Source organism: Embiotoca jacksoni, unplaced genomic scaffold (genome assembly GCF_022577435.1).
Source record: "Embiotoca jacksoni isolate LCO1_2020_lvr unplaced genomic scaffold, fEmbJac1.0.p SCAF_31, whole genome shotgun sequence".
In the NCBI taxonomy this organism is placed as follows: Eukaryota; Metazoa; Chordata; class Actinopteri; family Embiotocidae; genus Embiotoca; species Embiotoca jacksoni.
In genome coordinates, this window is record NW_027185383.1 from 1,461,995 (window position 1) to 1,486,359 (window position 24,365).

Below are 24,365 nucleotides of genomic sequence, written 5' to 3' on the forward strand. Positions count from 1 at the left end.
TAATTGTGTAGATCTGGACAAACAGGATCTTTTAATGCTGCTTTCCTTTAACTTTGAAGATAATCTCTAATGTTTGACATGTGTCATTTAGCCAAAATCAAACAAGTTTTTTTCATCTAAACTTTATGAAATTAAAGTTTAGCCTGTGTGTTGATGAACCTCCAGGGGCAGCAAAAATGTTCACAACAGTCCTTTCGGAGGGCTCTGGCAAAGTTGTCGTTTAGATACAAGGAACTGTTGTTTGGGATTCATTGTCACACATCACTGAGTCATAACTGACATGATGTCAGTTAAGACAATATTTGGGAACCTGTGTAAATCCTGATTATGAGCCACCGTTGAGTTAGGGCTATTTCCTTCACACTGTAGCTTCATTAAAACTCCATTTACAGGCACAGAAAAGAATGTGAAGTAACTTAATACACATTGCAATAAACAATCTAATACACGAGAACTCCAGGATTATACAAACTGACAAATCTTTTAAATGTGTATTTCTTTTTTGCACATTACAGACAAATGGGTCAGTGCTCCACTTAAAAAAGAGAATCAAAATTAAAATAAAATACAAAACTCCTAAGTACTCTCCATGTTGCTCGGTAAAGCAGTAAAACATTTTGCTCCTTTGCAAAACCGGAGTGAAATGCATCATTATTTCAATTTTCTACAGTATAATACTAAAACCAAAGGAGCTGCAGTTCAGCTGTTGCATTTTCAACATTTTCTTCCTTCTTGATCAAATGTTGACTGTGACAACAAACCGGTTCATAATGAATGGCCAAGAAAATTTAAACTATAGATTACAAGCATAGACTTTATATAACATGGTCATAGTTTTTGGGTCTGAGAGGTGAATGGGGAAGTGACTTAAAGTGCATTACCACTTAAGACCACTAGGGGCCGGCTCCAAAAAAACGTCTGGCTCCAATAGACTTACCATTCAAAAAGGTTAAACTTTTGTCATGAAAAATACATGTTTTTCACAAGCCATTATGGTGTCATTCGTGAAATTCACTCCTTCTGATCAGTGTTCTTTTGGTCCTTCTGAAAATATTTCCATAATTAACTAGATATTATGGGTTTGGAGGGATACCTGTTTTGATTGACATGCCTGGTGTGCAGTCAGGTTGCCAGTATTGGTGGGCGGGTATAATGTCCTTTGGTTCTCAGTCAGATGCACCCCCCCCTTTCCCCTGCTCATCCAAATATGGTCACTTCTGCCCCCCCAAAAAACAAGATAACAAAGGCCATCAATACGTTAGTTTTAACTTGCTGATAATGTGTAAAATATATTTGTTTTAAAACATGTTCAACTCATACCATCATTTCAAATTCTGAATTTTGTTCTGTGTTGTTTCATCATTGGCACTGAATAAATAAAGACAGTGTCCACTTTTTCAGATCAATGATCTTACTGGCAGCCACAAAAACAAGCTGCAGTTTGAGTTTTTTCCTCCAAGTGTCCAGTGAAGGAATAACGTGTCACATTGAAGGTTTGTCAGAAAACAGCAAGTAAAGAACATTTTCACAGTGCAGCCACATGGTTGTTATCTTGCAGAGTAAAGTTGTGGTCGAGTCAAGGAACTCAGGTGGATGTTTTGAGGAGACCCCTCTGTTCCCCTGGATGGTGGATTGAGCTCAGGGCTGCATGCAGGGACCCTGGTCCTTAACAGCAAGCACAGGTCTGCAGGATTCTCACTTATTTTCTCCTGATAGGTGGGAGGAGGCATTTGTCCAACCTTAAAGCCATGTCATCCTCTCCCAGCCCTCTGGGCTCCCACTGTCCAATCATTTTTCTTCCTGGTGACCTTTTAAACAATTTGAGACATCTCTGTGCTAGGAGTAGATAGTGATGACCTCCGAACCTCCTCCACGGACCAACAGGACGCGGTCCAGGCCTTCCATTAAAACCTCCAGGAACTCCATATCTGGAGACACAGCATGGTTAAGGGGATAGTGCACAATGAAGAAGTGCACAGCAGCATCTTCAGGTTTTCCAATCTGGAGAGTTGGTTTTGCAAAACTTTAGTATTTTGGGTAATGAATAAAGATACACTTTCCAATTGAGCCTTTTAACTTTTCTCTTCACATTGCAACTGTTTGCCAAGCACAACACCTTAAACAGTTCAAAATGTTTAAAGACTTATGTATTTGCAGTTAACCTGGCTTGAAAGCTTGGAAAATATATGCTTAGTCTATTTGCTTTTTAAATAGGGAAGATTATATCAGAAGATCAATGCAACTCATTTCTTTGTGCAAAATTAGCCCAGTATTATGCCAAAGCATGTACTATACTTGTTAGTCCACCGGAGGATAACGTGTCAGTGTGACGTTTTACCTCGCCTAGGCGTGATAAGTACATGCATACATGAGCTGTAGGGAAGAAGGAGGTCATGTGACGGGGGTCATGTAACAAAGTACAAAGACTGATAAACTCTGATTGGGGAAGATGGTGAGGGTGCTTGGTTGGTCAAAAACAGACTTTCATTCAGGAGACTGGTGTTCAAGTCCATGATAAAGCAAAGCTCAATGTATTTTAACGTAACGCAAGTAAGTTAGGTACATAATGTGACGCATGTAATTTATGTACCGTAGTCTACGGTATTTCATTAACATGACATTCTAAAGTTACTTAAAAAATACTGTAAAAATACAAACTTTGATCTGAACCATGATCTGTTCCTGACCCTAACCCCATCGTTTTTGGTGCCAAAACTTAAGGCACCTTACTTTACAAGCATAGGTGAGACACGTGAAACTGACACAGTATATGCAAGTAGAATGACAAGTGTGTTACACGCTTTGGGCATTATATTGGGTAGGCTAAATCTATGGCTTAGCTATGTATATATATATATATATATATATATATATATATATATATATATATATATATATATATATATATATATATATATTATCCATACACAAACCAAAGTTGTAAAACCACAATTGACTAGTAGGCAGACTTTTAACCTTTGGACAGAGACAGGGTTGCTCTTTTCCCTCTGTTTCCAGTCGTTATGCCAAGTTAAGTTATTTGGCTGTTGGCATTTAGCATACAGATGAAAGAGGTGACAATCTTGGCAAAAATGTGAATTAATGTATTACAAAAAAGGTCAAACTATTTTGAAATGTGCCAAAACTCCTTTCAGCAGCTAACCAAAGAACTTAACGACTCATTGACTGAAAGAACGACAATTAGCAGTTTAACAATGATGTTACGTCGAAAAAGGATACAGTTCTCATCCCCTTTCTTGTTCTTCGGTGGTCCTGGCATGTTGAGCAGCACCAACTCTGAATTATGGGATTTCTTGACGACCACCTCGTTCAGCTTCACAGCTGTGTGCATCCTGCGCACGTTGGACTGGTTGCTACCAGACATTAATAAGAACAAATATGATAGTAAATCAGCACAATATACTTGATTATGGGTTTGATGATCTTGCAAATGCATGCCGCTTATATTATATAAATCATTATTATTATAGTATTATGTATCAATACTGTATGATAGCAGCAGAGGCTTGTTTGTCATCATGCACCTGACGCTCATGCAAACTAAACTAGTGAGCTGCTTCACACCAGCAGGGCAACAGAGGTGATTCTCACACACATGCACTGAGAGTTCATGCACATGAAAGCATAAAGTGAAACATAACTTACAGATTTTCCCACTCACTAAAGGAAGGAAGCAAAAAAAGCACATCCAACATTAACACGAAAAGTGGTTATCTCCCATTGTCTCAGAATCATTACAGAATTATGTTTAGATTATTACAGAAATGGAGAGGAAGTCTAAAATTACACTGTGCTGTGAATACTGTTTGTATGCATAAGGCAAAAATACTGAATAAACCTCAGGAGGACAACCTTTGAAAAAGACAATGGCTTATGTCATATTAAATCCAAACAAGAAAATATCAGTAATTACTATTGAATGTAGAATACTCATACGTTCACAAAGATACTAATAGTAATGCTAAAACTAATGACTGTAAAGCACCAAAATATCCAACTTAACACAACATAAAAAAGTTAATACGTCTTAGAGTTTAGTATTGTATGAAATGTAGCATACTGTTGGGCACTGGAACAAAAATCATGGACTGTGTTTGACGATATCTTGCAGCACAGCTGGATCCACTTACGGTCTCATATTAAACATGTCTTTAACTCCCAGGGTTTCTCTGTGTTTGTTCCTCTCATTCAACAGTTTATCTTTGGTCCACGTCATGTGGACACGATCCGGTGGGGCGCCTGCAGCTTTCTCATTGGTTGCAGAATGAGACGCTGTGTTTCGGTCGTGAATCAACTGGGCCTAAAAAAAAAAAAGGACAGGTCAGATGACAAGTCTTTAACCAAGTTCATGTTTTGCAATGTTGGAATTCTTAATCAGCCCTTAAAAAAGCTGTACATACCTGTTTTATTTACAGTAAACAAGGACATAAAAATATGAAAGACATAATGGAAGGGCATATGTGTGTTATGAGAGCAGTGAAGTTTATGATGATGAAAGTACATGCAGGTTCAAAGAACTGCCTTTTATTGAATCACACACATGGACCGTTGAATGTCCTGCTCTATTTTTGTGATATTTGAGTCATTGGTCACAACATGGAAATGAACCACGTGCACTAACATCCACGAGAACACACCATTGTCCCTGATGTGTTTAAGTAAATGATGAATTCATTGTTGATGGTCCCTCAGCTTCTGCTCTCTGATGCTTATACTTGAATTATTGCTAAATTATTTAAAGATAAAAAAAAAATGATTTCAAACATGCTACATCATCCCTTAAACTTTTGCTAAAATTCTAGCTAAAGATTAAAATTCATTGTACTCTCATGCTTGTGTATTTTATGTAATCTCTGCATTTTTATAATTTAAATCGTCTTATTCACTCGTAAAACTTATTTAAATGTATCTTGTTATTATTTGAAAAATGTAATTAATGCAACTTCTCGAACATCTTTATTGTACAAATGCAGCATAATTTTCAAAGAAATATGTCAACACATTCTCAACATTCAAAACTACTACTACCGCATTCAGGCCGCTTCCCTGTAGGCACCATGGGATAAAAGGTTGAGCAGGTAAACCTGAGCAGGAAAGATGACTTGATGAAAGCCAAAACACATGAGCTTCATCCAGACATCTGAATATTGCTCTAAATAGTTACAGCTATAATGTGGGACTTTTACTTACAGTATAAATGAACGTCTGCTACATTCAAGCTCTTGCCAAAAGTGACGAAGCCTTTCAGCTCTCTATAAATCTCTCTCGCAGTGTACAGAGATATTATATATGTATAATATAATCTGGTTATTAACTGGCTGGATGAATCCATACTGAGCATGCTCTATGAGCAGAGAGCCAGTGCACCAGAGACTAGCCCGCTAACCTCCAGTTTAGCCCTATGCTAACTTCAATAGGAATAAAACAATTCAATCATGCAGCTATTCTAGACTTTCAAATTTTATCAGACTGAATGGATCAAATTCTGATCGTGAGTCACTGATCACGTCTTTATAAATGCAACAGAGCAAAGGAGCAGGCAATAGATAGGCTCGGCCAAAGGGACACGTGCTTGATGGTTGTTTCACTGTCAGTCAACTTGTCTCTGAACCTCATCGTAACCTCAACCCTCTCACATGTAACAACCAACCACAAGCTTTACATCTCCCACGATCCAATCAAACGTCAGCCCTTTGCCAGCGCTTATGACGTGAGCTGGTGTCAACAGCGGTTCTGTTAATCACTCTCAGTGGCAAAAGGAAACAACAAACATTCTGCAATGCAGGTTGAAAGTTAAGTGATCCAGCTGTGCAGTTCAAAAATAAAAGCATGATAGAAGCCCACTGCTCCTCACCTTAGTTAAGAAAAAGATCAAGCACATAACTAATCATATCAGCAGAGCTGCATATCAAGTGGTGGTAAGCCTTCCTCCATTGTCTTGCACATTTAAAAGCAAATGGAAACAAGGGGCTGAAAAATCCAATCATAAAGTAGGTCTACAAATCTTCACTCCAAACTTTTGTCATCCTAGATGACAGGATTAAGCAACCACAAGAACCGTGGAGTACATATTGGGAGTGAATGATTAGTACTCCTGAAGTAGCAAATGGAAAAAATACCAGAGTGAGTTTCATGCAGACCTACTGTGGGATTCTGGTTTACATGTAAAACCACTCAGTGAGGAATTTGTCTTCCTCTAGTGGCAGCCTGACAACTGTGAGCAGCAGATACAGGAGAGTGAATGGATGGACGCCTCGAAATTAGCAAGGGGAGTTAAATTAAAATGAGGAGGAAACAGTTCTGTCTAAAAGCACCATAGTCGGTATGAATGGATAATAATGGAGAGGAAGGATGGCATGATGGATGGATGGAGCGATGGCACCATAATTGGTCGCTACAAGCTATTTTGGTTGCCGTGGCTACCTCATCCTCTGGAATGCACTGAATGTTGAGGGGCGGGGCTTGAACACCTGACCACTTCTTCCTCTTTATGGAGCCACGCGACACATCTGTGATGCTCTGAATCTGAGCCCGTTGTCCAATCGCAACACAAGATTGGGGGAAGAGTTCAAAGGTCAAAACCAGCAGAGCACAGGGAGTTATGCTTCACCCTTTCTTTTGGACTGCATAAGTGCATTACGTATACAGCTTGTTGAAGAAGCATTTATACATCACGTTTTAAAGTGTAAGCATGATATCTGAATATTTTATAATGGAATATGTTTGAGGTACTTGTGGGGTTTCCTTTTTCATATTTGACATCAAAATATGTGTTTTACAGTGTTTGGACAGTATTCCAAACTTGAAGGTGTTTGTTTCAACATACTCATCAAATGTCCATCACATAACTACACTATCAATGTCAGAAAATGTCAAAATATCTAAATTATACACAATAATGCACAATTTAGTTCTTTATAATCCTTTATAATCAAAATTGGTTATGATGTACAGTATGTGACATCTTACCTCTCTCTCCCTCTCCGTGCGGGACAGCTGCATCTGTTTGAGCATCTGAGATCGCTGCTCCATTACCAGCGTCTTCTCATAGGTGAAGGCTGAGATATCACTGTCATGCTAGAAGGACACACACCACATCTGTAAATTCAGTATTAATAGGTTGGGAAATATTGTCATATTATGTGTTGTTAAAAATAAACACAAAGCCATAAGGGACCTCAATAAGAGACTGATGATTGGGATTCACCATCATATTTTATTTCATAAAAATGAACTAAAAAAAAGGAACTGTATACAGTCTCACCATCTCCACCACCTCCACCACGGCATCCAGACGGAGATGGTAGAGGAACATCTGGAGATCTTTCTTCATCTGGATGGAGTTGTCATCCATCTGGGCCACTGTGAAGATTCGCATTTTGCACTTCCTCCATACCTGCAGAGACGTTTCAGTGTCAGTCGCCAGTGCAGGAACTCTACATCCTATCTGTGATCTTTCTCAGTACATAAACCTCAAAGCAACATTACATTGCATCATATATTTTCATTCTTTTATTTCTACTGATGACAGGAAGCCTCTGCACTAAAATTAAATAGTTTTACACAAGGCTGCATTTGACAGAATATACATTTTTCCATCATGCACAACAGAAGCTGTTTCTCAAAAAAATTAGAAAGTTCCTTTTTAAAATTTAAGAGAAAATGTATTCTGTGGAATAGTTGTCTATTATTAGAAAGCAACTGGATCTGTATTTTTTAATTCAATAATTTTGAAATGTCAGGAATAAGTTTTGTCAAGTTTTAGTTTTTCTTTTGATTTGATTTGATGGATAACAATCCATTAAATAATATCACACACACTCTCCTACAGACCTTGTGCTGATTAAGTAAAAATGGCAGCAGCATGAGCAGTCCACCGTCATGTACGATCCACCACACGTCAATGGTTCCCTTCAGTCGCTGCTGGTTGCCTGGGAAGTGGTCGATGTTCTTAGCAACCAGCAGAGCCTGATGCGCTGCCGTCGTCTCTCTCACTGTTTCTGGGGGGATAGAGAAAGAGAGACGGAGTGATGGTGAGACAATCAATGTTTCTATGTCGGATGAGAAACCTCTATTCTTTCCGTTTTACCCATTTTCGCTTGCAGAGCTAAATGTGTCCTCTACCACTACTTTGTGCCATGAAGATGTCTAAAATCATGTAAAAAAAAAAATCCTGGACCATACCAGTAAGGTTATTAAAGTTAAGCTCTGCTGGAAAAATTTAGTATTTGTGGGTAAACTTATAACTGTATTACAGGATATACATATCAGCATCATTTAAAAGGTTGATCAGCTATAATGAATGACTTTATTCAGTGTTTTTGTGTGGACAAATCACTGAATGTGATGAAATTGATGCACTGCAGCCACTTATTGGTATTTGTAAAGTTTCATGTAATACATGTAACAGTATTTTTTTTGTTTTTTGGGTTAAATGTTCAGTGTTTGTTATGTGAAAACAGTGTACTGTCTTTCAAGACAGCTTGTTACTTCGTCAAGGAGACTACAGGACACCAGCACAGAAATCCACCTATAAACGACCTATATAACTCACCGCGTTCATAAAGTTTGACCAGCTGTTGATACACAGCAACTTTCTAGAGTGAAATATCCTGGAGTTAAACAAAGAGTTGGATTTTGGGAGTTTATTTTCTAAATTAGACTACAGCTTGTGTTCAGTGTTACTCTCTGGTGGGTTAATATTTTGGGGTTCATTCGGTGAGTGTTGAGGAGCATGATTCAACTCTACTCCCGGTGTTGACTGCACAGCTTTGTTGCTGTATTAGCATTTCCCAGCATACCTTAGTTATTTCTTTGAAACGTTTGAGAATAAAACAACCAAATTAAATCAAAGTGATGGGCAGAAATTATATTTAGGTTTGTTAAATTTAATATTAATATTTCAATGAAGACATGATGATAAATAAAATGGGGCTATCATTCAAAACCATAAGTGTACAAGGTAGGAACGTAACATATCAACTTAATCACAGTGGCTTTACTTCAATGGTTAGTTTGTAACTTGTTACACTATGTATTCATGCAGCATTAACTGTTGCACACTGCATATAATTACATGTATAAATGACAAATTTTAATTAGTGACAAATATGTTGACATCTTGTTGTCAGTCTTACCTAAAAGCTTCATACTGTGATGACATTTTAACTCCATGAATGTTAAACAATACACATGTTTAAGTGTTGACTGTTAACACTGAAAGAGTTCACATTCAAACAACTCGAGGTTAAAATAAAATGTACTCTTCATGGGAGTCGAGTTTTAACTCCCAAAGAGTTTAAGTTCAACTCCTGAAAAGTGTTAAAAATCATCTCCAAGAAAAGAGTTACTTTCACTCTGCTTGAGAGTGTATTCGATGGTCTCACATGTACAAGCAAAAAGAGTTGATTTGAACTCAGAGTTTATTGGGAAAAAAAGTTCAAAATTTTAAGTAGCAGACATGTAGAGAACAGTTTAGTTAAGTAGTGAAATGTTGACCTTTTTATTTCAGAAATTAAGATGTTCCCAGTTTCTTACATCAGTGTGTCTTAATCAAATCAAATGTAATATTTTGATGTAATGATGTAACAACATGTCTGTGCATTTTCATGCCCTACTGATAGTTATAAACATGGCTAAACCATTAATAAGTACTTCAAACAGTAATTACTTCATGAATGCTTTTATAAATGTTAATATCTCAAATATTCTACAGTCTGTGACGTCTGCAGTTGTAAATGTTAATGAGTTGTTTATAAATGGATCTGGTTCCTGCAGCACATTTCCAAACAGTGAGGGGTCATACAGTCCAAATGACCTCCCGAATGACTTAAAGAGATACAAATACCAGAAGAGTGCTGTGGAGGAGTATTTTCCACAATCTGGCAACCCAAAAGTAGTTCCTATTCGCTGATCTATAAAACTTTTGCAACTTTTTCATTTTATTCATTACAGTTTCCAAAGCCTTTATAATTGGTGCCTGATCAGAAAGTGGTGCCTCATCTTATTTATACCGGAGACTTGTTTGCTTTGGCTTTATTCTGTCACACACACTTCCTGCGACACACTCCTGTGTTGTTTACCTATGAAGTTCCTCCTGGCGGAGAAATCCTGGGCTTGTTTCCAGCCTACGGGCCAGGCCATCAGGACAGCGTTGTGTTTCATTCCTCCCAGTCCTGCTGACTGGATAAGTATGGAGAAACCATCTCGCAGGTTAGACGACACCACCACGTGGGAGAAACCCTTTGTCCGCTCTGCAGCCATGGCTGCTTTCAGATTCTGCAGGAAGCAAGTAGAGTAAAGAAAAGGTTAAAAAAAAACAAAAAACAAACAAACGGGAAAAGAAGTGTTTTATAATGTCATGGTTTGATTCATTCACTGTTTGTACAGCATGTTGGCAACCTTTTTTCTGATTGAAATTGGATAAATAACATGAACTCTTTTGCAGGGTCACACAACTCCAAATGGTTAAATGCATATAGTTTTTATGGTAACTTGCCAGGTGGTGGACTTAATATGCAGGACAGGTGACTGAATATTTGGACAAACCTGCTCTCCAGTCTTGGCGTCGTTCCCCCGGGTCATGTAGGTTCCCTCCAGGACCGAGCAGACGATGGTCAGCCCCTTCCCTGCTTTGAGCTGCGTGGTGAAGGACAGCAGATGAGGGTATTTCACTGCCAGGTCTGAGTCCAGCTTGCACAACACCAACAGCTGAGGCCTGAAGAGGGAGAGAGAAATCTAAGCTGCAAAATGAGGCTTAATAATTCTGATTAAATCCAAAGAGACTATTTGTGGAGTAGTTTGGATGGGTGGAAGAAGTTATGTACCTTTTATACTTTGTATAACGTCTTTGATTCTGAGTATTTTTTCCTATTTTGTGGCATTTTATTGATGTTGAGTAAACAGTTACAGACAGACTGACTGGTAGTTCAAATAACGCTGCAACAAACAATCACTTTAAACTGTTAAAACGTGGTTTTGAATAATCAATTGATTATTTCAATTATAGACGATCAGAAATAGTAAAAAAAAAAATACCTTAGAGTTAGAGACATTTTAATGTTGCTTGTTTTGGCTGACCAACAGCCCAAAACCCAAAGTTCAAAGTTCAAAGTTTAATGTAAAACACTCAAAAGCAACAAATGCCCAAGTTCAAGAAACAGGAAACAGCAGTTACTTGTCATTTTGTGCTTTATCATCGATCAGATTTCAGACCAATCAATGGACTAATCATTTCACCCTTAAATGAAAATAATCCCACTGTTGATGATCTGCGAATTGTCAAAGGTTCATTGCAGGATGGCTCCTTCACTTACCTCCAGTTTTTGGTGTGCAGCGGTGCTTCCTCCAGGCGGATGAGAGCGTAGCGTGCTGCGTTTAAGGACAGGCCTCTGATCCCGTCTCCCCATTCCTTCACTGCCCTGAAACAAAAAAGGAAACAGGAGAGTTTCACTTCTAAGAAGAGACCGGACATTAAGAGGTTTGAGACACTCTCACTGAAGGTGAACCTTCCCCTGCTGGGTTGACAGAAATATTTGATATCACTTCCACATCTCTGAGCAGACAGTTCGAGGCTTGTAAGACAATAAGTTTTCACTAACAGAAGGTCTTGTGGATCTCGGTCTTGGATGCTTAACTATGTTTGAACAGATTCATACCAAATCACACCTTGAAGACCACCGAAGAATTTGTCTTCAGTCAACGTCTTTAAAGTTAGTACTTTACTGTTTCTGAAACAGCAGAGGAACAATTTGAAGGCACACAGTGTAAACCAAAGCTCTCATTGTGTTCCTCTGTGACATCAAAGAAAGCTTGAAATGATGTTTCTCCTTAATAAACAAAACTCTATTTTCATTAAAACTTCTATTTTTACTTGGACATTATCACTCATGGAGAGTTTAGCTCCAGCAAATCCGAACTGGTGTCTTGACCTGAAAAACCCAGACTCACCCTCTGTACTCAATGTATTTATAGAGACAACCGGCTATCACCATGGCAACCAGTGCGTAGTACCAGGAGGAGATGAACATGAGGGAGAGACAGAGACTCATCCCTAAGAAGGACAGGGTCCTATAGGACACAAACACACACAGTAACTGTAATAATGAACTGTTAAAGAAGTTCTTTTGTTCTTGAGTTATTTGTAAGCTGTTGTTACCAGTGGTAGAACTTAAAGCGAGGTCTCCAGTTGGGGGTACGCAGCAAAGTCTGAACAGCACAGGCCAGGTTGACAAACAGATAGCACATGAGGAAAAACCTGAGCAGACAAACGATCAACACAGAAATAAATTAATTTAGCAAGAAATGTAACGGGCTGAGAGGATGTGCGATAGAAAGAGATACTACTGTAATAAACTACATACATGGAGAGGATAGGGGCCACATCGTCCAGAGAGGCGATGAGGATTCCTATCTCACAGATCCCAACAGTCAGCAAAAGAGCCCAGGTGGGCTCACCGTTAGCCTTCCCATGACCAAAGACCTGAGAGCGACAGAGACACATTATTATTCAAGGCAACATCAGTACATCAAACTATTCATTCATTAATTCTTCATTTATCCTCCGTTACAGCCACCACAGTAACAACAGAATATACTGCCGAGCTATGATGTAAGCATGTGTCCACTGGCAGATGGGAGAGAAACTATTCCTACACTGCAGGTTTAAACTAAAACTAAATCAAATAACATTTCCCACAGATGTTTCAAAGTAAAAGCCTTTCAGAGGAGAGAACAAACAAAAAACAGTGACACGAAGCACAAATCCTTCGAGCACGAACCTGTAAGAACGGCACGATGCCATCACGAGCGATGGCCTGCAACAGCCGAGGGGCGCCAGTGAGGCTCTGCAGCCCCGCCCCACAGCAGGAGAAAAACGAGCCAATCACAATCACCCAAGGCGACGGCCAGGCCAGAATACCAATTACTGGGCTCTTCTTTACCGAGTAACCAAACCTGAAATATCAAAGGATGCAATCGGTTTAGGCTACTAGGTCATTTTAGGAAAGCAATAAACTTGATCATGGAAAGTACAGTATATTTCACTGTTCTGTCTTAATACACAGGATTCTGGTTCCCAAACATGTTTTGAAACAACCTTCTGAAGAACACTGAAGAACTCTCCAAGTTCCAATGAATGGACAGTCATTTAATTTTTCTCTTACTTGTCTCTCAGCACCACTCCTTCAATACAAGCTCCAAACAAGACCACGCAGGAGATATCTGAGCAGGAAGTTAAGATGGAAACACTGGGGCCATATATTCACTTAAATACAGTAACAGCCTGATCAATGACATTATAACACATGTCATTAAAACCTGGCAAAAACTGATCTCCATCACCAAGTGATGCAGAACCTGGTTGATCCTGAGCTGCACACACTGAGAGTGTGGAGGATACAGATGAAGGAGGTGGTGAGAATAGCCAGTATGGTTCCTATCGGGATGGACCTCTGGGCATCTCTGAGGTCTCCGGACCTGTTTGAACCAGCCATAATACCTGAAATAAAACACACACACACACACACACACACACACACACACACACACACAAATAATGCTTTAGTAAAAGTATTTTTTATAAATGAAAGTATGAAAAGTTAGATTACTTATTGCATATTTTTAAGAACGTTTTAATCCCTGTTATGTCAATAAATGTTTGTTTTATCTCCGATCCAAACAGCATTTTTATATAATTGAATCATTTTTTCACTAATTATTCAAAATGAAAAACAAAAGAAAAATATCCTTGGCTCTTTAACACAGTAAATCCTCTACCTGTGACAGAGGGGAAGTATATCCCCACCAGCAGAGTGAAGTAGGTGGTGATGTCATTGAAGACATAGTTCTCATCTCTGTCTTTGGACGGGTCCTGGGTCGGTACTGAAGGCTGGCTCTTCTTCTCTATCACCGTCCCAGCTGGACCGTAGTCACCCCAAAGGTTGTCTAACGGAAAGACAGAGAGAAGAGAGAGAGAAGCATCATCAGCTGGATGATTCATCCACTAGAAAAAAATTGATGGTGGAACGAGAAGAACTCCCAGTGGAGTTCAGTTTAATGGAGGAGTCAGAGGAAACATCAAAATCCTTTCAGCCTCCTTCTCACCTTGGATAACTCCGCTCAGCAGCCCAGGTATGGCCTGTATCTCTGTCAGGTTGTTCAAGGTGAAGTATTCATCACAGGTTGCATTGGGATATTCACTGTCACAGAAGCGGCTCCAGAGCTCCGTGGTGACCGTGTTGTTTTTAACAACTTCCATCTTTGCGCACATTTCAAAATGTTCATTATTCAGAGAGCGATTCCCCAAAAGACAGACACTGTAGAGGAGAGAGGTTAGATGGAAGCTGACCGGTGGTGTCAGATGACTTTAGTTTTCATGCAGTGGTTAATAAATCATCATAATCATATTTACTGCAATACTTTAGGCAGACAGGTTATTTTACACTGAATTTATAGATGCTATACAGAAGAGTGTGACTGAACTTTTAATGTCAAATTAGATGAATCAACTTGGCGTTCAGGAGGGTGGCAGTTGAACAGGTGGTTTATTAGAAAGCTGGCCTGATGCGGAGTGAAACTTATTGTCATAACAGATCATGTTCAGCAGTAGGTACTAGTATATCAGGGAATTATTTAAAACAGATTACTGGCGATCCACCACTTTGCAGATTTCATTATATAACACAATATACTGTGAAGTATTCAAATAACATTGGAACTGTATTATTATTGTAATATGGAAAGAAAAATAAGCTATAAAAAAGAATAAACCTTTGAAACGTTTTCAATCCCATTAATAGGTAATGACTATTTCTCATCTAAAAAATTGACACCTACAATGTTTCCCATGAGTTAAGAATTTACTTGTGGTGTCGCTCTGCTCTCTTGTGTGTTTCAGCCACCGCAACACACACAAGGAGTTGAGCACAGTGGAACCAAGTGAAGTAGAGTGAGGGGAGGTTGTCCACTATAGTTAATCAATCATGTAGACCGTCATTCTTTTACATTTATTGATTTTAATATTTCAGTCTCCCAAGCAGCAGATTTTCTGTTTAAAGATGGCAGTGCTTTAATGAGAGTTGTTTTCTCGTCTGTTGTTCACTCACTTAAAGGTCGGTGGTTCAATGAGTGTCTTGATGACTCCGGCGTAAGTAGCCATGATGGAAAGAACCACACAGGACAGAAACACCAGAGCCAGTTTGTTCACGTACCTGCAGAGAGAGGAAATGTGAGCCTGTGTGTGTGTGTGTGTGTGTGTGTGTGTGTGTGTGTGTGTGTGTGTGTGTGTGTGTGTGTGTGTGTGTGTGTGTGTGTGTGTGTGTGTGTGTGTGTGTGTGTGTGTGCTTACTTCACCCCTACAAACACTACGAGCGCCATCAGGAGCAGGCAGCAGGTGCCGTAGACTCGCATGTTGTTGAGCATTGCTTCAGCGTTGTTGTTTTTGAACACTGTTGCTGTTGGAACGATGTAGAGCTGATGGAGGGCAGGCAGTAAAAACAGAGCAAACCAGTCATTAGTGTGAAACCGAAGGGACTACTGCCGGGCTGACCTCATGTATGAAACAGACGTAACATACCAGCAGAATCTCTATGGTGCCTAGTATGTACAGGGATCCAGCGAAGGTGGTTCCCAGGTAAAAACAGAGACCTACTGCTCCTCCAAACTCCGGACCCAGAGATCTGGAGATCATGTAGTACGAGCCACCGGCTGTGGGGGAGTGAAGTCAGAGTTAAGACTACTACACAATGTATTGCTTGGCATATAAACTGCAGTGTTTTACATTCTTCATAGTTTCAGAACAATTTCCTGGACAGGAACTGAAGCTGAACGGACTAAAACTGCACATGTATAAAGTTTCCTAATGCAAATCAACAGTTAATTGAATTTAAATGAATCTTCGTCAGGATTTTCCAATCGTTGTGAAAAGTTTTTGACAAGTAAACGAGTAAACCCTGAACCTGGATGTCAACAGCTGCATAAACTTTGTTTTAGCTTGTGACCGCTCAAATGAAGTTCTGTGTATTTTTATATGGCTTGCCTTGTAATGTTATCTTCTATGAGAATATGTCTTCTCTGATTGCTGAATTTGAATACTTTACCTGCGATATCTTAATCACACTCAAATAAGTGAGTGTGGACTTATCGCGAATATTTTCCCAAAATTGGTCTGTCATCTCCAAAAACACATAAAATTGCATCGCCATTTTGCAGTCAAAAAAATAAACTGTAATATATTTCCGGAAGGTTAAAAATGATTTACTTTGCCAGATCTTTCACATTATGGCTTTTCAAATTAAAAGCAAGTCAGTGGTACATGGCAACATCCACTGCATTATTCTCAAACTTGCAGCTGTAACTGGAAATCACTGCAGGTTCATACTGCTCATGGAAAATTTAAAAACAAGAATTTATAATGTACCTGGTACAACTCCATTGGTTGCTATGGCGCTCATTGATATGGCTGTGAGCAGTGTCTGCATGGAGAGAGAGAGAGGACAGATGTTCAGTTGTGGGTAGAAGAAAAGAAAGATGGAGCATTTTCTTTGTCTTATTTGTGCAAGAAGATCATTTCAAACGGGGACATTTCAGGAAACATGTTGTTATTATTAGTGCTGAAAGTTGAATAAATTTGAAGTAAAGAGTTTTAGATAGTAAAACAACCTTTTGTTTCAAATTGTATTTACCAAAAAGCATGCTTTTCAACAAAACGCCTTTTCATTTAATAAAAGAACTTTTCCTTAATGAAATAAAAAAATAAATAATAGTAAGGGTAACACACATTTACTGTTACAGCCAGCAAAGTAGCAGAGGATTTTAGAAACAAAACAGCCAACCAGAGAAAAGGATTTGACCCGTCTCTACATCACTGTACTTACAAAAAGAATTATTCAAAAAATGAAAGATTTGTGAGGAAGTACTTATTAATACCACACTAAAATACTTAATTACTAGTACAGTTTCTGTTTTTAAAATCTTACTTTATTAAAAGTATAATCAATCAAAATGTACTTAATGTATCAAAAGTAAGTGTTCAGTGCAGGAAAATATTCCTTTTATCTGTTTTACTGTTGCAGTTTCTCGTGTTAATGTAAAAGTTGGATTTTACTGCTGCAGACGGAGCTCAGCTTCATCTAGTTTGTATAGAACTGCAAACAATTATTATATTAATAAATATATTGATTGTTTTGCAGATTATTTTCTTGATTAAACAATTATTTGTTTTTTGTTAAAAACAAACACCTTCACAGTGCTTGGTCTGTCCAAGCTGCAGTCCTAATGTGTTACAAATATGTTGTAAATCAAAATAAATACAATACATTAAAATAAAAACAGCAAATTGCCACATTCGAGAAGCTGGAGCAACACAATAACAAACGATGAATATAAAAAGAGTCGTCAGTTCACTCTTTCTATGTTTTGTTTGTAAAAAAAAAAGTCTTCATTTGTAAAGTAACTAAAGCTACCAGACATATGTTGTGGAGAATTAGTATGTTGGCCTGTCATAAAATGAACATTACAACAGAGATGAATGGAAACTTGTATATATAAAGTCACCTCCAGCTTTTGCTGTGGTTTTAAAAAATATTGTGTCACAGCATATCCAAAGCAACGTGTAAAAGAACCCTACTCTGAAACTGTTAGTCCACTATTCATAATAGCCATTGATGTATTGTAAAGTAAACGTATGTATAAAGTTGTGTGCAGCCATCTATGATCTACTGTCCTAAATTAAATACAAGAAAACTGATCGTCTTTATTGTACGTTTGCGAGTAGAAATAAAAGTGAAGGATTTTTTACTTTAATTAAAGTCCATAATAAAGCTTTGATACTTCGTTGGTACTAAAACGATTTTGAGTTTCAATGCTACGATTAGGTGCAACTTGATTTGTAAAATACAGCTTTAACAGTAAAATAAAAACTTTCTGAAATGGCAACCCCAGAGTAAAACACCAGAGCCTGGCAGGGTGAGTATATACAGTGGGTACGGAAAGTATTCAGACCCCTTTAAATTTTTCACTCTTTGTTTCATTGCAGCCATTTGCTAAAATCAAAAAAGTTCATTTTATTTCTCATTAATGTACACTCAGCACCCCATCTTGACAGAAAAAAACAGAAATGTAGAAATTTTTGCAAATTTATTAAAAAAGAAAAACTGAAATATCACATGGTCATAAGTATTCAGACCCTTTGCTGTGACACTCATATTTAACTCACATGCTGTCCATTTCTTCTGATCCTCCTTGAGATGGTTCTACTCCTTCATTGGAGTCCAGCCGTGTTTAATTAAACTGATTGGACTTGATTAGGAAAGGCACACACCTGTCTAAAGAAGACCTTACAGCTCACAGTGCATGTCAGAGCAAATGAGAATCATGAGGTCGAAGGAACTGTCCAAGGAGCTCAGAGACAGAATTGTGGCAAGGCACAGATCTGGCCAAGGTTACAAAATAATTTCTGCAGCACTCAAGGTTCCTAAGAGCACAGTGGCCTCCATAATCCTTAAATGGAAGAAGTTTGGGACGACCAGAACTCTTCCTAGACCTGGCCGTCCAGCCAAACTGAGCAATCGTGGGAGAAGAGCCTTGGTGAGAGAGGTAAAGAAGAACCCAAAGATCACTGTGGCTGAGCTCCAGAGATGCAGTAGGGAGATGGGAGAAAGTTCCACAAAGTCAACTATCACTGCAGCCCTCCACCAGTCGGGGCTTTATGGCAGAGTGGCCCGACGGAAGCCTCTCCTCAGTGCAAGACATATGAAAGCCCGCATAGAGTTTGCAAAAAAACACATGAAAGACTCCCAGACTATGAGAAATAAGATTCTCTGGTCTGATGAGACCAAGATTGAACTTTTTGACGTTAATTCTAAGCGATATGTGTGGAGAAAACCAGGCACTGCTCATCACCTGCCCAATACAATCCCAACAGTGAAACATGGTGGTGGCAGCATCATGCTATGGGGGTGTTTTTCAGCTGCAGGGACAGGACGACTGGTTGCAATTGAAGGAAAGATGAATGCGGCCAAGTACAGAGATATCCTGGAAGAAAACCTCTTCCAGAGTGCTCTGGACCTCAGACTAGGCCGTAGGTTCACCTTCCAACAAGACAATGACCCTAAGCACACAGCTAAAATAACAAAGGAGTGGCTTCGGAACAACTCTGTGACCATTCTTGACCGGCCCAGCCAGAGCCCTGACCTAAACCCAATTGAGCATCTCTGGAGAGACCTGAAAATGGCTGTCCACCAACGTTCACCATCCAACCTGATGGAACTGGAGAGGATCTGCAAGGAAGAATGGCAGAGGATCCCCAAATCCAGGTGTGAAAAGCTTGTTGCATCATTCCCGAGAAGACTCATGGCTGTACTAGCTCAAAAGGGTGCTTCTACTCAATACTGAGCAAAGGGTCTGAATACTTATGACCATGTGATATTTCAGTTTTTCTTTTTTAATAAATTTGCACACATTTCTACATTTCTGGTTTTTTCTGTCAACATGGGGTGCTGAGTGTACATTAATGAGAAATAAAATGAACTTTTTTGATTTTAGCAAATGGCTGCAATGAAACAAAGAGTGAAAAATTGAAAGGGGTCTGAATACTTTCCGTACCCACTGTATATTGTAGGAGGGTATTGTGAGCAGATTGTTCAGATAACATCACATGAGTGCTGAGCATTTAAGTTCAAAGTTTCCAAACAGTCATTCCTCTGTTTGGCTATCTGGAGCTACTGACGTAGAAACCATGGTGGCAAATAAGACACACATTTTCTGCTTGTTGGTAGGATTTTCCTCTGAGCCCAGGCACGCAGATTAAAGCTCAGCACGCCATAAATTCAAGAAGAGGGTATATTCATTGGCCAGCACTTCGTTTGCCGTGCCATAAATGTCAGACTTAACCCCAGACATGTCGTGGTTCCGTTCAGGCGTTTATTGTCATGCAGTATGGCCAGGAGGGGCTCTGTAGGGATATCTTTCCATCATTCACAGCACGGGGGGGGGGGGGGGGGGGGGGGGGGGGGGGGGGAGATTTGTTGTGGTTTAGCACCACAATTAATCTGTAGGTTTTAGGCAGTCAACAGGTTTGGTAGTTGTCACTGTTATTTACTCACACAGATGCAGCACATGGAGACGATGGCGAAAGATCCTAAGATTCCCGCAGTACCAACAATCCAGGTGAGACGCAGAAACAGAATCACACCCAGAATGTTCTGCATGCAGGGCAGGTAAACCCCGATGAACGTTCCCATCTGGGGGACCTGGGGATCAATGAAGACACACATATATGCACATGTGAGGGTCAATAAAGGGAATAGATGAAAGTTGAGAAATCTCAAAATGTCACCATTTAAACTTTAGTTATGTTATTAAATATTAGCTGTCTTTTCTTCAGCTGTTTATCATATTTATGTTTGCATATCATTGATATTTACTTATAATATTTGCAAACATAACAAATGTAGCAACATTTATTCGTGCATTTTTTTATTATTAATTATTAATTCATAATATTTTAAAACTTAAAAATAAAAAGGTTTTATTTTACAGTCATTGATTCAAAAAAATTCAGAATTCTAAATGCTGTCCTCACATTTTTGGTATTACTCCTGGTGTAACGAAGGCGTCACTTTGCACATTTTATCTTCTTCTCAAAAGTAAAACGAGTACAAACAGTGCTGCTGGTGACACTTTAACACATGGCACAATACTTAGGAAAAAGCTGTTCTTGATCCATCCAACAGCTTTAGGTGCAAAGTTTCGTTTTGTGCTGAAGCGCCTACAGTCTGACTGATATTTATCCCTATCTTCTAAAATATCTGCAGTACGCATCACACTGCACAAGCACATACAAACACCTGTACGACTTCCCTCCCAAAAACCAAAGGGTACATACCATTTTTCGACTTATTTTGTCCTGTGATTTCTCCATTGCACTCAGTTGTCTGCCTAAATGCTGCAAAGTGCCTGTTGTGGATTTCCATATGTTTCACATCTTCTCTCTTATGTCACACTGTCTCACTCTCTTGCTTCTGTTTTCTCCCCCTCACTCCCTCTTCATGGTCTGGGTTGTTCATTTTAGGCTCAAGCTTCAGATCTCCTATCAGTTATCATTCAGGGGGGCTGGGTTTAGTAAAACGTCATCAATGCCTCTAAACAGAGCAACAGCCCAAGGTTCTACTGTGTTTCACCTAAAGGCTCCTGATGGTCCAAGACAGCAGCACTACAAAGGAGGTAAGTGTCATTGTAATTGGAGGTTAGTCTCATTGACTTTATAGGATTTGACTAATTTAAATGCTTTGCGTCTGCAGCGTGTACAACTTTTGCCTGTAGGAATGTGGATTGGCATTATAGCAATGAGGTTTTGTCCTTTCACCCACCATGTACGAAGTGACATTTAAACATGGTCGGTATTTTACAAGCAAATTCTAGCTTTTAGTTGAGACAAGTAGTGTTTTTAAGGACAGAGCGACGAGCCTAACATTCAATCATTTTCCGGGTCAAAGATGCTGTATCAGCACTACAGTTCCAGTTGAATAACACTTTTTCTGAAGGTGAAAACAATCTATAAAGTCCTGTTTAAAAGTTTGGAAACTGCTTGATCAGAAAACCAATATTTTTTTTTTCACTTTATTAATCCCCGAGGGGAAATTTCTTCGCTACAGCAGGGGGGCTCTCAGGTGGGAGCTGCTGCAACAGGCTGCCACTAGCGCGGCGCCAGGTAACCTGACCTGAGGTGCATGTTTTTTGGATGATGGGAGGAAGCCGGAGAACCCGGAGAGAACCCACGCAAGCACAGGGAGAACATGCAAACTCCGCACAGAAAGGCCCAGGACCGGATTCGAACCCGCAACCTTTTTGCTGTGAGGCAACAATGCTAACCACTGCACCACCGTGCCACCCAATATAACTCTCATGTTTATCCTCTGGCTCCAGTCAACTAGAAGTGAGTGTTGTTTTTTTTTCATTCGCTAAATTCTCTCCTTCTGATCAGTGTTCTGGTGGTTTTTGTAGACATTGGGGTATTTTCTCGGTATTGGGGGGAATCAACCCCCCCAAAGAGGCCCATGCTGTTGGCCAATTTGCCAGACTCGATGCTTCAAAAAATGGCAGTTCACAAACCAATGGATGAACTTGTTGGTTTTACGTTGTACTTTTTTTGGTGTTGTTAAGTCAGCCAGGCTGTTTTCTATTTTATTTCATCCATATGCTAAGCTAAGCTAAGCTAACTGGCTGTCGCTTTATATTTAATGGACAGACATGAGGTGTATCAATGTTCTTCTTGCTCTCCACAAATATGATGATCCATAGACACAATCCAATTATTACATAAAACAGATTTTAAAGTCCAGATGATATTCAAATTATAAACAACTCACTCTCCACAATTCCAGTAGTGAGATCAAATGATTGTTGGATGGGAAAATGAGCAGTGAAAAATACTTTTATTTGTGTATCCATTGAACACTATCTGACCCAATAAACCTGACCAAGGGCAGGTGAGCCAAGAACCACCTCCACACAACCTCCCACGACAGACATAGTTTTCAAGGCCTGGATCTCCTCTCTGGGGCTGAGGGGAAGTTTACTGTGCAGGCTGAACCTTTCTTCAATCCAGCCAGCAGTAAGAGGGTGACTGGCATATACGTGGCTCTCTGCTACAAACCCTTTGAGCTCACAGGTGTGCTCTTTCTGTTTCAGCAGAACAATGTATCCTTTTTGAGCACAGTTTCAGGTAGTTTTCCCGCACCAGGCGGCCTGTTTACACCACACAGAGGGCTAAGGAGTTGTTACTGATCTTTTCACTTTGTTCATAGGTTGATAAAACCTGGTGTTAATCAGAGAAACAATACAGTGACTGAACTATGTAGCTTTGATTAAGCTGGTAGCGAGCATTAAACAGGCTGCCTATGCTGACTTTTGAAAGGTCCTCAGCTTTGTCACATGAATTTCAAGTTATTAAATGGGGATAAAAGTTTAAGGTAATCTTTTTCTGTCTCTTAACACCTCTGTCCTCTCTCTCTCCGTCTCACCATCTGACTCACTTTCCTTGTTCTCAGCTCACTTTATGTTTTAATAAAGTATTCAGCTAACCTCTTTACATCGTAAAGCAGGCAAGTAGCGTCATCAAAGAAACTCAAATACAAAAAAACACAACCTAAAATTTTGGGTTGTGCAGCACCCTGAATGATGCTGTGGTAATCTATCAAACAAGCAGTGACACACAAGGTGCGTACAGGTTCCCAGTTTGGAAAAGCAATGCAGCAGTACCGCCCCGGAAGCTAAGCAATGTGCTGTTGTGGTCGAGGTCAGCAACAAAACACATTTTAGCAATCAAAAAAAGTTCAAGTGTACTGTGTATTTTGAATATTTCTATGTCAGACAACCCTCTTTGACAGGAAAGTGTGGCTTTAGATCCACAGGGTGTATGTTCTCGTCACAGTTCAATGACTTTCTTGACAAAAAAATAAGATTTTACCTCCCAGACCACAGGAGTCACTGGTCTACCGCTGCCTCGATCTGTTAAGATTGTTTGTTACTGTGTACATTTGTAGTGTTTTAAATCAGAAATAACCCTTTAAAACACCAAAGTCATCGACTGCAGATGATACATGGATACCTAATATAACCCCACCTAAAAAAAAAAATGACAAAGATAAACAGAACCATTTCACACACATGCATTTTATAGAAATAAATGCTCATGATTCAGTATTTATAGCCTCCAGTATTTTCTACTTTTTCTTCTAAACTGAATGTATTTGGGTTTTAGACTGTTGGTCAGACAATGTGCATAATATGAAGAAATCTCTCTGAGATCTGACATTTTCAGTATTTTCTTTTGCCAGTTTATGGACTAAACAGTGACTTGTGAGATGATATTTATAAGGAGAGGAGACTGACTATTACACTGTGTAAATTAAAAGCTCTGAAAACTCCAGTGAAATACATGTTTTCATAATTCAAGTTTTGATTAACTCCTACTTTTTCTAAACCAACAATGTAGTAAAAAATATTTAAAAAGAAACTTAATGACAGTAACTTATAACGTTATCTAATCATGTTCATGTAAAAGGTTAATGCAATAAAATCTGAATACGTACAAATTAGCTCATAATAAATCTTATAAGATGAAAGATTCTTACAGAATAGCCTGTCTCTGTCTCATAATACAGTCCATTCTTTAGATATGTTTATGAGCTGTTTTATTCCCTCGTGATATCATCCCAGAGATTAGAATCTGCACTAAATGCCATTTAAACTGTATTTGAAGCCTGAAGACTGAAATACTCTTTCTGCTACATCTTACACCTAAATCACACCTACATCCTCTTTTTCTTAAACATTCCTGAAAA

General features: G+C 39.1%; 1 protein-coding gene across 4 annotated transcripts in view; it reads right to left on the reverse strand.

Moving 5' to 3' along the window:
• Nucleotides 1-455: 455 nt before the first annotated feature.
• The window catches only part of LOC138207403 (solute carrier family 12 member 7-like), a 34,686-nt gene continuing 10,776 nt past the window's right edge, over nt 456-24,365 (reverse strand). Inside the window, exons 4-27 of one of the 4 annotated variants that reach the window (XM_069164603.1) lie at nt 20,124-20,270; nt 16,439-16,493; nt 15,596-15,726; nt 15,368-15,492; nt 15,126-15,230; nt 14,125-14,336; nt 13,798-13,965; nt 13,421-13,519; nt 13,185-13,242; nt 12,801-12,975; nt 12,384-12,502; nt 12,179-12,277; nt 11,971-12,090; nt 11,337-11,441; nt 10,570-10,738; nt 10,104-10,299; nt 7,855-8,021; nt 7,286-7,417; nt 6,991-7,098; nt 6,445-6,546; nt 4,152-4,321; nt 3,667-3,681; nt 3,241-3,374; nt 456-1,928 (exon numbers count right to left, since the gene is read on the reverse strand). In XM_069164603.1, coding sequence (XP_069020704.1) covers nt 1,837-1,928; nt 3,241-3,374; nt 3,667-3,681; nt 4,152-4,321; nt 6,445-6,546; nt 6,991-7,098; nt 7,286-7,417; nt 7,855-8,021; nt 10,104-10,299; nt 10,570-10,738; nt 11,337-11,441; nt 11,971-12,090; nt 12,179-12,277; nt 12,384-12,502; nt 12,801-12,975; nt 13,185-13,242; nt 13,421-13,519; nt 13,798-13,965; nt 14,125-14,336; nt 15,126-15,230; nt 15,368-15,492; nt 15,596-15,726; nt 16,439-16,493; nt 20,124-20,270 — 3,003 coding nt within the window. In that variant the 3' untranslated portion in view covers nt 456-1,836. The remainder of the gene's footprint in view (nt 1,929-3,240; nt 3,375-3,666; nt 3,682-4,151; nt 4,322-6,444; nt 6,547-6,990; nt 7,099-7,285; nt 7,418-7,854; nt 8,022-10,103; nt 10,300-10,569; nt 10,739-11,336; nt 11,442-11,970; nt 12,091-12,178; nt 12,278-12,383; nt 12,503-12,800; nt 12,976-13,184; nt 13,243-13,420; nt 13,520-13,797; nt 13,966-14,124; nt 14,337-15,125; nt 15,231-15,367; nt 15,493-15,595; nt 15,727-16,438; nt 16,494-20,123; nt 20,271-24,365) is intronic. The other 3 variants (XM_069164605.1, XM_069164604.1, XM_069164606.1) reach the window with 3 other exon arrangements.